The 16,683-nt window shown below is 43.9% G+C and overlaps 1 protein-coding gene across 7 annotated transcripts in view; it reads right to left on the reverse strand.

Annotated features, from left to right (window-relative positions):
* The window catches only part of ARHGAP20 (Rho GTPase activating protein 20), a 101,162-nt gene extending 84,715 nt beyond the window's left edge, over nt 1–16,447 (reverse strand). For 2 of the 7 annotated variants that reach the window (XM_039519243.1, XM_039519226.1), the window contains exon 1: nt 5,875–5,935. Coding sequence is in view for 5 of the 7 variants with exons in the window: in XM_039519232.1 (XP_039375166.1) it covers nt 16,235–16,333 (99 nt within the window). In the remaining 2 variants the exon portion in view is untranslated. Of the gene's footprint in view, nt 1–1,325; nt 1,529–5,874; nt 5,936–16,234 lie in introns of those variants that run through there. The other 5 variants (XM_039519238.1, XM_039519207.1, XM_039519232.1 and 2 more) reach the window with 5 other exon arrangements.
* Nucleotides 16,448–16,683: the final 236 nt, after the last annotated feature.

The following is a 16,683-nucleotide window of genomic DNA, read 5'->3' on the forward strand; positions in this document are numbered from 1 at the left end:
TTGACTTTCAAACAGACCACTGTTCTAACCACTACCATTCCCCTCAAACAGGCAGGAAAAAAAACCTAGATTTCCTGACCTCTCCTGATGTCTTAGTAATTAGTTGGCAAAGCATGTGTGAGATCCCCCTCTAATGGCTGGCCCTCAGAAAAGATAAGTTACTTTTTTAGCTCAACTAATAGAGGTCTGTGCTGGTGATCCAAAGGGCTGGAGGGTCCCAACTCTGCTGATTTGCAACCAGGATCCACCCCAACTCTGGTAGTCATGGTAGAATTTGTTTTTTCCAGTTTTTTTTTTAAACTAGTGCATTTAATTCACCTAGTGAAGAAGCATTCTTAAATACAGATTCTATAGCTTAAAAAAAATCACTATAACTTGTCTAACGTGGCACATTGCGCAGCAAAACCCACGTGTTCCACATTTTGGTCATTTGTCACACACTTGGATTGCCTGTGTCATGCACTAAAGATTGAGAGATGTGCCCCTAATCTATAGCTTCTAAGACATGTGTCTGTCCTTACAAACTTTGGTATAAAAATATGCAACACTAGAATTTTCATTTAACATTGTTCCAGATCTCAGGATTGGTGTCCACAGAGAACAAACAAAAATAAAACGCTAAAGAGTCATCCCATGACTCTTTTCAGCCAATTGTGATCCAGGATTTTCTTCCTTTATGCTAACAATAACCACCGAATACTATTAAACATTTTAGAGGACTATTGATTCTTCTGACAATTTGTACTCTTAATATAGCACAAAACTTGTTTGGGCAGGTTCATATTACATTCTTCATTGAGAGGAAAAACTATGCAATGCTCCATTGTATCCTTTCTTTAGCCAAGCAGGGAGACATTGATCAATAATCATAGCAGTGCATTTGTTGCTGTGATAATTTTTGACACTTGCTTTTCTATTCATGCAATACGTGCTTGTTTGGTTATAATATATTTGTCTGGTAACAGACTTTGCTCTTACTAAGGCTCTGTTATACAGCAGTGGTTGAATTTCCATGATAAGTTTGATTTCTGGTCCAACTCTAAAATCTACCGAAAATCCTATCTATTTTGATAAGTTACGCCTGTGACCAAGTTAGAATTCTTCTATCTGATTTGCAATTATGCAGATAAGGGTTTAATAGACTGACATCCTAAAAAAAGATTTCCAGTGCTTTTTTGCCACTTTATAGCAGAAAACAGAGAGAAAATACCTTCTTTGCTGAATTCTTCCAGCTGAGAACTAGTGTAAAGGATCAAACACTGCCTGATTACAATCAAATCTCACAGACTTTAAGGCCAGGAGGGATCATGATCATCTAGTCTCACCTCCTGCAGAACACAGGTCAGAGATTTCACCCAATAACTTCCAAAGACTAAGTACTGTGTCTTTATAGGCATTTTCAGTCTTGCCAACTTCTAGTTTTTAATCATGTGTCTCATGATATTTGGTGGTTTTCTTAAAGCCCCAGCTCCTGGAGTCATGGGATTGAATGGGAGTCTCAAGCAAAGATTTTTAAGAGATTTTGGACCTAGTGGGAGAGAAGAAAAGTTAAAAAATGTGACCCCCGCAAAGGCCTAAAGAAACAGAAGACAAAGTGAACAAAAAGATTAGTATTTTTTAAAATCTCATGGTTTTCAGGGGGCTGACTCATGATTTTTTAATGTTTGAGGTTCAACGGGACCCTGATCTTGACTGGGAGCTTCCAAGGGCTACAGTAACATAGAATAATAATAAATGAGTATCAGATTCCAGCAAGTTCAGAATAGGACTCAAATCACTGCTGTAGACATAAGCTTTCAAGTCTCTAGCCTTGCAGAGAGAGGCCTCAAAACATAAATAGATCGCTACAGAGGCTTGCCATAGGAAAGAGGAGAATTTCCCAACCAAGACTGAAGTTACTCAGGCCATCTGTTTGTAAATGAAAACACTTCAAAAGTAGTGTTCAACACAGCTATAAAGTTCTTCTAATTTTTATTTATTTAGACAGATTCCTAGTTTAAAGAACAGAGAGTAGGAAACAATTAAAATTAAGTTAATTTAATTCATCTATTCTGTGGGGGAATGAGACAGCTTCCTGGTCTAGCGAACTGCACCCAAGATGTCCGTTATCTCTAGCTTCCCTACCCATGTTTCATATACACATACACACCTTGAGGTCTCCTGTTGGCAGCACTTAGGAGACCTAAGAGGATCTGTATGGCAATGAAGAGCAAGCAGAGGGCAAGGGATTAGTGGGAGGAGTGGCAACAGACACAGAGCCAGCATTTCTCCACATACAAATCCCATATGTCCATATCATGAAATCCTAACATTTTTTTAAATAAAGGAAAGTAGTATGGTAACAAATCCTCACTAGCAGAGGCATGCAGATAGGAAACATTATAAAATCAATATCCCATGAATAAGGCTATGATTCAATCACGGGTATTTTTAGTAAAACTCATGGACAAGTCACAGGCAATAAACAAAAATTCATGGCCTGTGACCTGTCCATGAGTTGTACTATAAATACCCCTGACTGAATGTTTTGAGGGGTGGGAGGAGAATCTCTGCTGGGTGGGGGTGCATCAGGGGGCTGTTGCTGGGGGGGGGGCAGCAGCACCAGCTGCTGGGGGCTGCCAAGCCAACCGCAGCTGCTCTGGCCGCCCCAGGACTGCTGCTGGTGGCCACTGACAGTGGCTGCTCTGGCCGCCCTGGGACTGCTGCTGGGGGCCGCCAAGCAGCAGTTGCTCAGGAAATGGGGCCAGCTGCCCGGACCTCCCAAGCAGCAGCTGGAGCGGCTGTCCCCGGGACCACATGAGCAGCTGGCCCCAGAGCCAGCTGCTTGGGCAGCCCTGAGGTCAGCCACACTGACTGCTGCAGAAGTCACGGAGGTCGCAAAAAGTCACAGAATCTGTGACTTCTGGGACCTCCGTGATGGACACGGAGCCTTAGATACACATTTTTAGTACTCTGCATGCAAAGATGTAGGCTGGCATCTGCAAGGGACAGAGTTAAGGTACTGTATGTCACTGTACATTTACATACTTTCATAGGTGTGGGTTTCTTCTAAATTTTACCTTATCGCTATGTTTCTTGGGTTTCTGTTTTTTTAAACTCAAACCACAGAAATGAACCTGTAATCTTAATTTCACCTTAAAGTTTTCTGTTGGGGTTATAATACCATATTAAAGTGTTATTTATCACTGCAAAGAAACTGTACAAACAATGCCAGATCCTCACCTGGTATAAACTAGCATAGCTCCGTAGATTTCAACTGAGTTATGCTAATTTATAGGTTCCGGCCCAAATTGCTTAACAAATTAGGTCTTGTAATCTTATTGTTGGAAAGATGAGCAGTAAAACTGCCAGCCTTTACTCTATCAACCTAGTCATCTGCTCCAGAGAAGTCTATTCCTAAATGCCAGCATTAAACTAATTTTGGCTAGTAGTTTAAGTAGACAGTCACTTTATATTGTGTTGCTCAATTATGGCATTACTCTCCATTCTGTGAAAAAGCTAATGTACAACAGTTCTTGAGTGGAGGTTTTTTTTTGTTTTGTTTTTTTAAAACCTAACTGAAAATATAGCACTTTCTTATGATTTCTGCGTAGTATTTCATTATATTAGGCCTAGAAAGAGATCAGCAGAGCATTTGTTAAGTAGAGAACACACAAAATAATTCATTGCACATGTGATTTCTTTTGTGGGGGGAAATAATTAAGCACTGTACCACTTACATCTGGTATCTTATTTTTATACGCATCTAGAGAGGCAAAAAGGTGTCATTCTTTTCCAGGTTAGTGCAATGAACAGACATCCTTTTTTCAGCTACTTGATAGCTCTACCATTCTAATTTATGTAGTATTTTTACATATCACCCTCCAGTCTCACGTAATGCTGATACTATTAAACTATTTAAGGCCCTGATCCTCAGCTTGTTCTACATAGACAGACCCCAGCCCACAACGTGCAACTAAGTTTTGATTTACTTCTTTTGTGATCATCCCAGCACAATGTTTTTTGTCATGCTCAAATAATCTAAGATCACTCAATACCATATTTAGATTAGTACATGAACCTTGTTGTTTACTAAAGAAATCAAAGATCTGGTCCAGCTCCCATTTAAATCAATGAAAGTTACAGGAGAATCAAGTTCACAGAATGTATGTGTGTTCACAGTATGAATATTGCTGATGTATCCCGGCAACATACAATGCAAGAATGTCAGATGTTTTTTGAACAGTAAGACACTTGCTTTTTGAGGAGAGGATGGGAATAGAAGGGCTTGCAAGCTTGATAATGAAATATGGAACCTTTGGGCTCTAAGCCAATGGTTTGAATCCAGAATTAAAAGCAATACCATTTGAGGATGATTCAGTGATCTATGTGAAATGGACGAAGATCTCAATCTATTCCTAGTTGATAGGTGACCACAACACAAACACCACCTCTGTAAAAGGCAGACACCCTTATTGGCTCACTCACTAGAATCAAAAGGATTGTATGTGTCTGGAAACTGAACTAACTTCTCCATCCCTAAATGTGGGTGAGGACTGAAGCACAGTGCCTAGCTACTGCAACCTTCACCCACACTATCGCTGCTATACCCGTTCTGCAAGCAGAGGATTTTGCTCTTTTGGGTGGTAAATCTGGACCCTTCAACAGAGTGACCAGATGCCCTGATTTTATAGGGACAGTCTCACTATTTGGGGCTCTCTCTTATATAAGCTCCTATTACCCCCCACCCCCATCCTGATTTTTCACTCCTGCTGTCTGGTAACCCGACCCTCCAACTTTTCATTAAAAGAAGCCTGCTTTAATCAAAGCTCACACTATAAAATCTGTACAAACTCTGCCCTCTTGATGTTTGAAGTAACAAAAAAACATCTGGGCATAAGGAAAAGTTATTTACTTATTCCCATAATACAAGAACTAGGGGTCACCAAATGAAATTAATAGGCAGCAGGTTTAAAACAAATAAAAGGAAGTTCTTCTTCACGCAGTCAACTTGTGGAACTCCTTACCTGAGGAGGTTGTGAAGGCTAAGACTATAACAATGTTTAAAAGGGGACTGGATAAATTCATGGTGACTAAGTCCATAAATGGCTATTAGCCAGGATGGGTAAGGAATGGTGTCCCTAGCCTCTGTTCGTCAGAGGATGGAGATGGATGGCTGGAGGGAGATCACTTGATCATTGCCTGTTAGGTTCACTCCCTCTGGGGCACCTGGCATTGGCCACTGTCGGTAGACAGATACTGGGCTAGATGGACCTTTGGTTCCTATGTTCTTGTGTTCTTACGCGCCTTATGGTTCAATTATGTCACACTTAATTCATGTTTACAGACTTTTAAGGAAGCCTGTACCAAGGTTTCCAAATAATTGTTTTTAGTAAAACTAAAAAAAAAACCCAAAATATTCCTCACTGTCAAATAGTTTATCTTTCAAGATCTACTTGTGCATCCACACTTTGAGTACATTTCACAGCTAGATTGCACAGGTATCACTAGGCCAGAGGTTCTCAAACTTCATTGCACTGCAACCCCCTTCCAACAACAAAAATTACTACACGACTTCAGGAAGTGGGACTGAGCTCGCCTGAACCCTTCTGCCCCAGGTAGGGGTGGGAGAAATGGGGCAAAGCCAAAACCCAAAGGCTTCAGCCCCAGGCAGTGGGCCTGTAACCTGAGCCCCGCTGCCCAGGGCTGAAGCAGTTGGGCTTGGGCTTCAGCTTTGGCCCTGGGCAGTGGGGCTCAGGCTGTGGTCCCAGGCCCCAGCAAGTGTAAGCTGTTCCTGTCTGCATCCTGTAAAACTTGCCCATACCAGTATTGCCCTGGTCTCTTCTTTTGTCATTTAGTGTTGAACGCATTCTAAATCAATATGCATTTCCTCACCTTTTGGGGGCGAAGCCAGACTTTAAGGCACCTGCTCCCCTACATGGTGTTAACTTCGCTTGTGCCAATCAGAAACGAACACAAACAGGTTTTGGGCCCCGTCCCCTATGACACTTCTATGATGTCATAGTGGGTACTTTATGGCCTGCCTGCCATGTGCAGGCAGGGAGAGGAGAAAGAAAAACGAATCCTGTGTATACCCGTGTATCCTGTATATACCCGTAACCGAGCCTGATCACCTCGAAACCTCTCTCTCAGCTCACGTGTTTCAAACAGAGCTTCTACGTTTGCCGGTCATTATGCGTTGGTTTGTATTTGTAAGTATCAGTTATTACTAAATGCTGCATCTTTGTTTATAAATATTGTTAGTAGATATTTTAGTCATTGTGTGTTTTAAGTTTCATCAACCCTACTAGCTAATCATACACTGCTCCCTTACCCCTTGTAATTATCCCCAATAAAACTTTTTAATTGATTAAGTTTAGTGTGTGTGTGTGTCTGCAGTTTGCATCGTGACCCACACTCTCCTTGCATCCCTTACCAATATAGTCTGTTGCCACGTGCAGCCTGGTAAATAACAGGCCTGCATTTTCTTTCGCCCCTGCGAGTCCGGGGCAATCTACATGGCGTCACGAACAGGATGCAAGGAAGTTGGGCCATGCCCGTGGCACGCTGCAGACCGTGCAGATGATGAAACTGAACAGTTCCAACATTTGCAGTTTCACCTTTTTACTAGCCAAAATTCGACCAATCCAAAAATAGAATGGATCTGTTCCCTTGGCTCGGGCAAAACTCTAAAAGGCTATACTGTGCCTTTAACCCTGGCAGATACTCTGAGGATGTTTCCAGGGTCCTGTTTAGCATGATATGCAAGGCCCTTGATCTGTGCTCTGTCCTCCCTGGGGGCACAATGTTTGCAGCTAAACAGGCAGCCCCAGGCTCTCCTAAAGATGATAATGAGAAGACAGAAAAGGTAGAGCCCATCACTACCCCACCCCCAAGTCCCTCTCAGAAAATTTTGCCACCCCCATATGAAGCTCCTAAAACTCCTCTGTATCCAGCTCTGCCAACAGCCCCAGAATTTACTGAATCTAAAACTGTAGCAGAAGCTTTGCCTATTGCGATAACTAACCTCGATGGAGTTAATCTCTCTTGGCTCAGGTCTCGCTACCTTCCTAGGTTGCTCTTCACCCCCCCCCCTTCCCCCTTCCGCCTCTCCTCACTTCGGCTCTCTCTCTTTTTGTTTTAAAAGTTAAAAGCTATAGTTTTTACAGAAACCTCCAAAAAATAAAGCAATTGAAAACAGAACAAAACAAGAAACAAAAAGAAAACAAGGTAAAAACTTTAAATCCAGTAAATTAATTATTTTAACCCTCCAGGAATGCAACAGCTGGAATTATTCCTAACTTTCTTGAAGATATGGTTGCCAAGCAACAGAAGTGCACTCTCTGCTTCTTATCCTAACCACTAACTAATATTTGAAACATGGGCTTTTCTTAGTTCCATGTAGCAGAGTTTTAAAATAATGTTAAATATAAAGTAATGCAAAATTCCTTGTTACCGAATTAATACAATACATTTGGCAAATACTAATATATTTTTATCAAATTTATGCTACAAGTTTTAAATAAGGTAATAATTTATTTATTCAAATGTTTAACCCTTTTACTTTTTATTTTTGGTTGTGTTATTTTGTATAAATAGGAATAGAATTTTGGCGCCATTTGTTTTTAATTGTAAGTTTGTCCTGTATGTCATGTGTGTGTGTCGTGTCTATGTTGTGTGTGTCACGTGACTATTTTTTAAAATTATTTTTATTTTGTTGCAACTAAAGTCAATTTTATACCCTTTTAAAAATATATATATAAGATGTGGTACCACACTATTTTAAAATCATGGTTGGGGTGTAATCATAGTATATTAACACCAACTTTTGTGCAAAGTTCAAAAAGGTTTCAGTTACAAATATATGTACATATATTTCTGCCTCAACAAATAATGCAATTGCAAATAAAGGAATTCTCTTTTATCAATCACAGTCTTGTTTTTTAAGTTTCTTTTTTTTTAATTTGTTATTCAAAAGAAAAATGTAAGGGGAAACCTCAACATTAAGGTAAAGATAATATTAACAAATGTCAATTTCTTGTTTGGGATTTTTATAAACTTGTTTGCACTTTTAATTATAGTTATAAGAATGTCATAACCAAAATGTTTTAAAATAACAATTTATGTATAAAGCTAACCAAACAATTTCAACAGGTTTCCACCTTTGGCTCCCAAACATAACAAAGCATCATAAAAGTATACCCTCAAAGTATTTGCATGTATCTGTATTTAAAATTTATTTTGGTTTAATTTTATAGTTGGTTTGTATTTGTTATACTGCTCTCCCTCACAACATCTTTGCCCACGGAGCAAGATCTACTTGTGCATCCGCACTTTGAGTACATTTCACAGCTAGATTGCACAGGTATCACTAGGCCAGAGGTTCTCAAACTTCATTGCACTGCAACCCCCTTCCAACAACAAAAATTACTACACGACCTCAGGAAGTGGGACTGAGCTCGCCTGAGCCCTTCTGCCCCAGGTAGGGGTGGGAGAAATGGGGCAAAGCCAAAACCCAAAGGCTTCAGCCCCAGGCAGTGGGCCTGTAACCTGAGCCCCGCTGCCCAGGGCTGAAGCAGTTGGGCTTGGGCTTCAGCTTTGGCCCTGGGCAGTGGGGCTCAGGCTGTGGTCCCAGGCCCCAGCAAGTGTAAGCCAGCCCTGGTGACCCCACTAAAATGGGGTCCCAACCCATAGTTTGAGAACCACTGCACTAGGCTATTTATAGCTTAGTAGGTAATAAGCCCTTTATGTTGTTTGTTTCTGTTTTCTGCATGCCTTAATTTAATATTTTTCAAAGTCATGCAGTACACATTGAATATAAATAAATTAAACCTTGAGAAATTCACTATTTCTTCAGTAGGACAACAGGGCTGTTTATAAAACTTTCTACCCCATTCTTGTCCCCTTTTAATCAGAATGATTCTGATTGCTTCGTGAGTTCTGCTGTGATTAGGCTTAGCCTGTAGCGATTGCGTGTTTGTGTGCTCCATAAATTTACACAATGTAAAATGTCCTTCTCAGGGCTCATCTACCATAAAGGTAGATCAAGTGCATATTTAGCAAACTACTGAGTTACTGTTTACACTGGCAACATACTTTTACTTATTTACTTACAAGGACTTTCCTCAAAATAATGTCCATTTAAGAGGGCGAACTAAAGAAAAAACAATTACAGAGGCATGAGAAGAAAGAGACATCAACACAAGAGGATGATCGGGGTGGCAGAGTGTACAGTAAGAGACAGACTAAAAGGAAAGTTGGGGTAGGAAAACAGAAGATCAGCAAGAGAAATTATGAACAAGGAAAGACGTGCTGTCAGCAGTCATACTACTACACTAGAACAAAAACTCTTATGGCTTTAATTTAAATCTGGCAGGGAGATCTCACCTATTATGTTGTTTCAAATGTTGGTGGGAAGGAGGAATACTAACAAAAGAATTGGGCAAGGGATTGTAGGGAAAACGAATGCTAAATCTGCAAGTCCTATTGCCAGCAATGCTTCAACACTTCCTCGCTATCCTCCCCTTCTACTTTATTCCAGTTATTCTGCTACCGGGCAAGTGCATGCATATACAAACACAGCAAGAGGAGAATTAGCACTTGGTACAGTTGTGTCTGTGCTCCTGTAGTGCAGGGCTTTCCCAGTGACAGTTTAAAACTGACAAACCTCATATAGTTCTTATCTATGTCAAGTGGCTACTGGGGAAGTATTGATGCGGCAAAAATCTCATTTGGGGAACTAACAAAATGCAGGCGGGTGGGAAAGCTGTGAATCCCATCATCTTACATTCATCTTAAAGCCTAGTTTCTTCCCACCATTTGAAAGAATATGGGGAGCTCTCTCACACACCCAAACTTCAATTTAATCTCTGGCAGGATTTTCTGGAAGGCCGGAAGGGTCTCAGGAGTTACAATAGGCATCCGCTAAGCATGTGTCTCATGTCACCTTCCTCAGGTGTTTGATATGTTTGCTCACTGTGCTGAGTGCATTCACTTCCCTGATGTACTGACATAGATGGAGCAGGTCACAGCTAGATTCCAAGGTATCTCTGCCTTTCGTTACATGTGTCAGGCTACAGAATGTAAATATGCAACTATCCTGTCTCCAGGTGAAGAAGAGGAGACAAAGGAGTCATAAGTACTACCAGAGCATAAATGAGAGCTTACCTGTGAGTACAGATTGTACACAGGAATCTGCTAGACACATGCATGAGAAGCAGACAAAGGATTCTAATAGCCTTAAACTAATATAAAAAAGGAAATTTGGGTTCAGGCTGCCTCTGCTTCCTTAACTCATTCTCCTTGTACCTAGATACTGCAAGCAACTCAGAGTCAAAACAAGATGTGACACATGCAATTCCTAGGTACTGGGGACTACAGTTTTAACTGAGGACTGCTACTACCTTGGAGTGAAAAAACAAGGCCAGGAAACTCAGGAACTGGGACATCATTTTATTCTCCAGCATATTCCAGACATATAACGTTCTACTTTTCCCATGGATGGCCACCCTCAAAAAAGAATCATTAATCCTGGACCCTTGACAAAAGCAACATTGCTGGGCACTGAGGTACAGTACTACGTTATCATAAATCAATACATGCCATATAACTGGCTCATTCCTAAGCAGCAAGTGCATTAATGATTTAGTTAATCTTAACTATATGCTATTTTCAGTCCTCACTTGACTTAAAATTACTCATATCACCTTAAACATATGCAGTAATTTTCCATTACAGGGATAACAGTGTATTGTGAGAAGTGTCCCTAGGCAGCCAAGATTCCAGTTATCATTAGCAGTAATATTATTATAGTACCACCCAAAGGCCCCAAAATCTGACTCTCTTGTGCTAGGCATGACACAATTTTATGGGATGATATAAACCGTGCCCCAAAGAGCTTACACTCCAAAAATAAATAAATGAATATAAGGGCATGGAAAAGGGATACAACATACAAGCAATGTAATCAGGGTGTTGGTAGGTATATAGAGAAAACAACAAAATGAATTTGCCTATTTTTACAGGGGGATGAAGAGGCAGAGAAAGGGGGAGGTTATACTTGCCCCTGCTTATTCTAATATTGCTCCCTAGTTTTTTAACTATATCCACCAAGTACAAGTTTCTGCATCACCTGAATTCTTCCTTCCTTAGCACAGTAAGCAACAGCCATACATGTGATCACAACAATTGCATCAATTTAACTATATTGGTTTTGAAACAAATATCCTCAAACCAGCACAAAAACCATGTGTAGACTAGCCCCCAAAAGTCAGGTCCTCAGCTGGTGTAAATTGGCATAGCTTCTGTGACGTCAATGGCGCTATACCAATTTACACCAGTTTAGAAACTGTTTTAGGATTTTTCACAAGCATAACAATAATACTTTGCACTTCCATATCAAATGCAGAAGTGCAAAGTATTTCAAATGTCTCGAACACAGATTGACGGTGCCTCACAAAGTCTCCGATGTAGGTAACTACTTATATCCATTTTTCATCTAGAGAAGATAATGCATGCAGAACTTCTGCTATTTGCTCAAAGTCACACACTAGTAGACGGTAAAGCTGGGTGCAAAACATAGGCAGCTTCCACCTTCCAGCCCTGTGGTTCAACAGAGATCACACACTCCTATTTGCTTTGACAACTACATGCAAACTAATAACTTAAGATAAAACAGAGTTCTGAGAAACACAGAAGAGCGTAACTATTTCTGCTAAGTAAACTTAATTCAGACTCTGAGTAAAATACAGTCATGATAAGAAGAAGGAGTAATTTAGTGGCTACTAATAGTCTCTGTTATTTCGAGAGGGTTCATGTCAGGAGGTTAAAGCCATTTTAACATCTTTAATCTTAAATATCATATTTGCATTAATCTCTCTCAATTTGCATTAGCAATGTTTTGATCTTTGAGATTGTCACCAGTCTCTATACTGATCTAATACCAACTTGCTCTCCCATATAATTTCATATGTAACCAGCACACAAGGGAGTTTATCTCCCACTGTAACAAGAAGGATTCCATCCATTCTTCTGTTATATGCACACTGTAAGATAATTACCATAGGTATATAAGTACTTACAGAGTATCTATCACTATAGTATCTAAGCAGTAACGATGCCTCATTTGAGATTCCATTCCATGCAAAACTAGGGGCAGGCCTTCACCTCTGTTGAACTAGTATAGAAAGATCATAGGCAGCCCCCTCACTCATGAAGCAGCAGGACAGGTTTCCAGTGCAGTACTTAAAGAGCACTAAGGACGTGGACCTATAAAAGTCACCACACCATCAACTCAAAGGCCAATATGTGCAGAGTCGAAAGTGTGACCAACCTTACCCCCACCTAGCATGCAACATGCCATCTGCAGCATTTACAAGCCAGAGGCACAAGCTGCTTCTTTTCAAACATACATATCCCACTTTGGGTACGTCCAGACTACCCGCCCTATTGGCGGGTAGCGATCGATTTATCGGGGATCAATATATCACGTCTCATCTAGACACGATATATCGATCCCCGAACGTGCTCCCCATTGACTCCGGAACTCCACCGGAGCAAGCGGCGGTAGCGGAGTCGATGGGGGAGCCACGGACATTGATCCCACACCATGAGGACCCAAGGTAAATCAATCTAAGATACTTTGACTTCAGCTACGCTATTCACGTAGCTGAAGTTGCATATCTTAGATCGACACCCCCACCCCCCGCCAGTGTAGACCAGCCCTTTGTGTGCCTCCACTAGATGGAATTCTGACATGGCTGTCAGGATCTGTGGGAAGTGGGCATGCTAACCAGCATCCTTGCCCCCTCTCAATACTGGCTAGAGGCTGAGCAGAATTTGGGCGGCAAAGTTCCTTAGCAAGGGCTGTCCTTGAGTGTTTGGAAAGGGTCACCATTAATAACAATGCACTCTTTATTACTTTATATTATTTACATCCAAAATTCTGCATTACACATAGGAGGCTGTAGTAAAATACTTTGAATCTCACAGCATTTGAAGCTTCCTATCATTCTATTGTTCTTGCTCCCCCTTAATTTCAGAGGGCATTTCAGCTTTCACAGGTTGCAAGGTATAATATGCACAGAGATTACATTCAGAAAATGGGGAAGGAACAATAGAAAAAAACCCTACCCTCAGGGGCCACATTTTAGATCATAGTATTTAGAGATGGAAAGTGTCTATTAGAGCAACAGCCCAAACAGCCAGGACAGGATATAGTTCCACTTTAAGGGGATGTAGTAGATATCCCATAATGGTATGTGTCAGATATTTCACTGGTACTACATTTCATTGTAGCCAAAAATATTCTAGGTGATTGTTTTTATAGATAAAACAACAACGAGTCCGGTGGCACCTTAAAGACTAACAGATGTATTTGGGCATAAGCTTTTGTGGGTAAAAAATCCACTTCGTCAGATGCATGGAGTGAAAGTTACAGATCACCCCGTTCTCCACTTGTGAGGTAACTCCCTTCTCTTCATGTGTCAGTATAATGATGCCTCCATCTGTAACTTTCACTCCATGCATCTGACGAAGTGAGTTTTTTACCCACAAAAGCTTATGCCCAGATAAATCTGTTAGTCTTTAAGGTGCCACCGGACTCCTTGCTTTTTTGGATACAGACTAACACAGCTACCCCCTGATACTTGTTTTATCTATACATTTTCACTTGCTTCGCCACTGAACTGGGTCAGAGCAGTGGCTGGTTACAGTACTGCAGCATGCACTTTCAGTCTGGTTGCATTCATTGTCAGACAGACAGAAAATACAAACACTTTTTTATTGCCCTTACAATTGAGATGTAACATACAAGCTTTCTGGCCATAAGGATTGTTTCTTCAGGTGGAGCAGCATTATGGAGAGACTAAGATTTGTAGCTGCCCTGCAGCTCCGCACTGCTCTTGTGGCCAATAAAGTTCCATTCCTAAGCACAAGATTGAATACAAGCGTGTACTTTAGCAAAGAGGTTTCACTCCCCTCCTAACCTGATATAATTAGAGCTGGAAAGATTTATGAAGGGCATTCCCAACCCAGCCAAGCATTATAATCCCAAGAACCAATCTGGCAGTACTGTGTGTAATTCTCTAAGGAAAAGGTATTTGTTTGCATGAAATTAATGACATTTTAATGCAAACTCTGTAAGCAAGAAGAGATTCCTATCCAAACTCCATGCATCTGATGAAGTGGGTTTTAGCCCACCAAAGCTTATGCCCAAATAAATTTGTTAGTCTCTAAGGTGCCACAAGGACTCCTCCTTGTTTTTGCTGATACAGACTAACACGGCTACCACGCTGAAACCTGGGTTCTCTCAGTGAGCTTCAAATGGAAAAATAATGCACAATATGCAGAGCTAAAATGAAAAAGGAGATCCTATTTTACATTGTGGTGAGAATATGGCAGAGACAATTTAACTGGCTGTATATTACAATGGAAACTTAACATCCAACATAATCAAGCAAGGAAACAAACAAACTCTAGCTCTAGCTGTAAAAAGAGATTTTGAAGATGGCTTTGGATATCGAGCCACGTCCGATTTTCCTATAACTGATGGAACACTATTAGCGCTTATTTTCTTCCTAGGACACCCCTTTCTTGTTTCTTTCAATTTAAAAGCACGTAGGGCAACATCCAGAGTCCTCCCCCGCTGGCCCCGGCCAGACAACGCGCAGACAAGGAGCAAAGTAATTACAGAATAAGGAGCTATTTCAAGTCAATCCGGCGTGGATCTAATAAGTAACAATCACCATCAACCGCGTCTCGCTCAATCACCACCTAACATATACGGACATCTCTGGTTTGTGCCACTATCACTCACGTTCATGTCAAAAGCTCCTTTGAAACAAACCCCGTGGCTTTTCCCTTAGACACCGCATGGATCATTATGGCAAATTACTAGAGAAAACAGCTAACGGCAATCATCACTGTCGCAGGCAGACACAGCACTGGGAAACGACCCGTGCCGAGGGTGACAAATGCCCCTGGATTCAAACAAGCAGTGTCAGCCACTTGCCCTCAGTAACACATTCTGGGGACGCAGCGTGTGGCAGGTTGGATTTCGTGGGTCTTCCTGGCGATTACTTTAAATAAATGGCTTGTTCAGCTGGGGACAGAGCGGATCCAGCAAACCACAGCCTTACACCGCGCTGCACCGCACGGCCAGCACCAACCCGAGGGGGAGTCCGGGGACATCCTGCAAAGACGGGGCCGGGGCCGGGGCTGCCATGGGAGAGGGAGGGGCGTTAACGCTATGGGGCGCGGGGCGCATCGTCTCCGAATAGGGGCACAGGATAAGGGACAGGGAAGCAGGGCTTCCTCCTCCGCACTGATGCCCGGGAATTGGGAGGGGAGATGAGGGCTCTCGCGCTCCCTGCCCGCTCGGGAGTTTCAGGATTATGGGGGTATCCTCAGGGCTCTCCGCTACCCGGGTGCATCTGGGGGGGATGCGGGGCTCGGGGCTCTCCGCTACCCGGGTGCATCTGGGGGGGATGGCTTGAGGGGCTCGGGGCTCTCCGCTACCCGGGTGCATTGCTGGGGGCTTGAGGGGCTCTCCGCTACCCGGGGCATTGTGAGGGGGCTTGAGGGCTCGGGGCTCTCCGCTACCCGGGGGCATTGCGGGGGCTTGAGGGGCTCGGGGCTCTCCGCTACCCGGGGGCATTGCGGGAGGGGGGCAAGAGAGGCTCGGGGCTCTCCGCTACCCGGGGCATTGCGGGGGCTTGAGGGGCTCGGGGCTCTACCGGGTGCATTGCGGGGGCTTGAGGGGCTCTACCCGGGTGCATTGCGGGGGGGGGGGCTTGAGGGGCTCGGGGCTATACCCGGGTGCATTGCAGGGGGCTTGAGGGCTCAGGGCTCTACCCGGGTGCATTGCGGGGGCTTGAGGGCTCAGGCTCTACCCGGGTGCATTGCGGGGGCTTGAGGGGCTCGGGGCTCTACCCGGTGCATTGCGGGCGGGGGCTTGAGGGGCTCGGGGCTCTACCCGGGTGCATTGCGGGGGCTCAGGGCTCTACCCGGGTGCATTGCGGGGGCTTGAGGGCTCTCCGCTACCCGGGTGCATTGCAGGGGGCTTGAGGGGCTCGGGGCTCTCCGCTACCCGGGTGCATTGCGGGAGGGCTTGAGGGGCTCGGGGCTCTCCGCTACCCGGGTGCATTGCGGAGGGGGGGCTTGAGGGGCTCGGGGCTCTCCGCTACCCGGGTGCATTGCAGGGGGGGGGCTTGAGGGGCTCGGGGCTCTCCGCTACCCGGGTGCGCTGCTCTCCCACCTTCTTGCTCTCGGAGGCTGCGGAGGCTCTGGACTCCCCGCTCACAGAGGACGAGCGCCCCTGCCCGACGTGATCCTGTTGCGGGGACATCGCTTCCATCAAGCTCCTTTCCCCGAGCGGCCCGAACTCCCGATGAGGTCACAGGCTCATCCCTCCGGCGGCGGCGGGCACTGAGGACCCCGCGCGGCGCTGCACCATAGACAGTGAGGCTGCGAGCGAGCGGGACCAGAGCGCGTCGGACACCCGCTCCGTTAGCCCCGCCCCCAGCAGACCCGCGCCGCTGCCCCGCCCACTCAGCCAGATGGCTCCGCCCACACACCGCTCGGGAGCGCTTTCCCTGTCCTCCCACGCGGAGGGCCGCGGCTTGGCTGCGGTTACTGCGCATGCTCAGCGCGCCGGCTGCTCGGTGGCAGGCCGCGGGGGGGCAGTGGAGCTGCAGCGGCAGGTGT

Source organism: Mauremys reevesii, linkage group 1 (genome assembly GCF_016161935.1).
Source record: "Mauremys reevesii isolate NIE-2019 linkage group 1, ASM1616193v1, whole genome shotgun sequence".
Classification (NCBI taxonomy): Eukaryota; Metazoa; Chordata; order Testudines; family Geoemydidae; genus Mauremys; species Mauremys reevesii.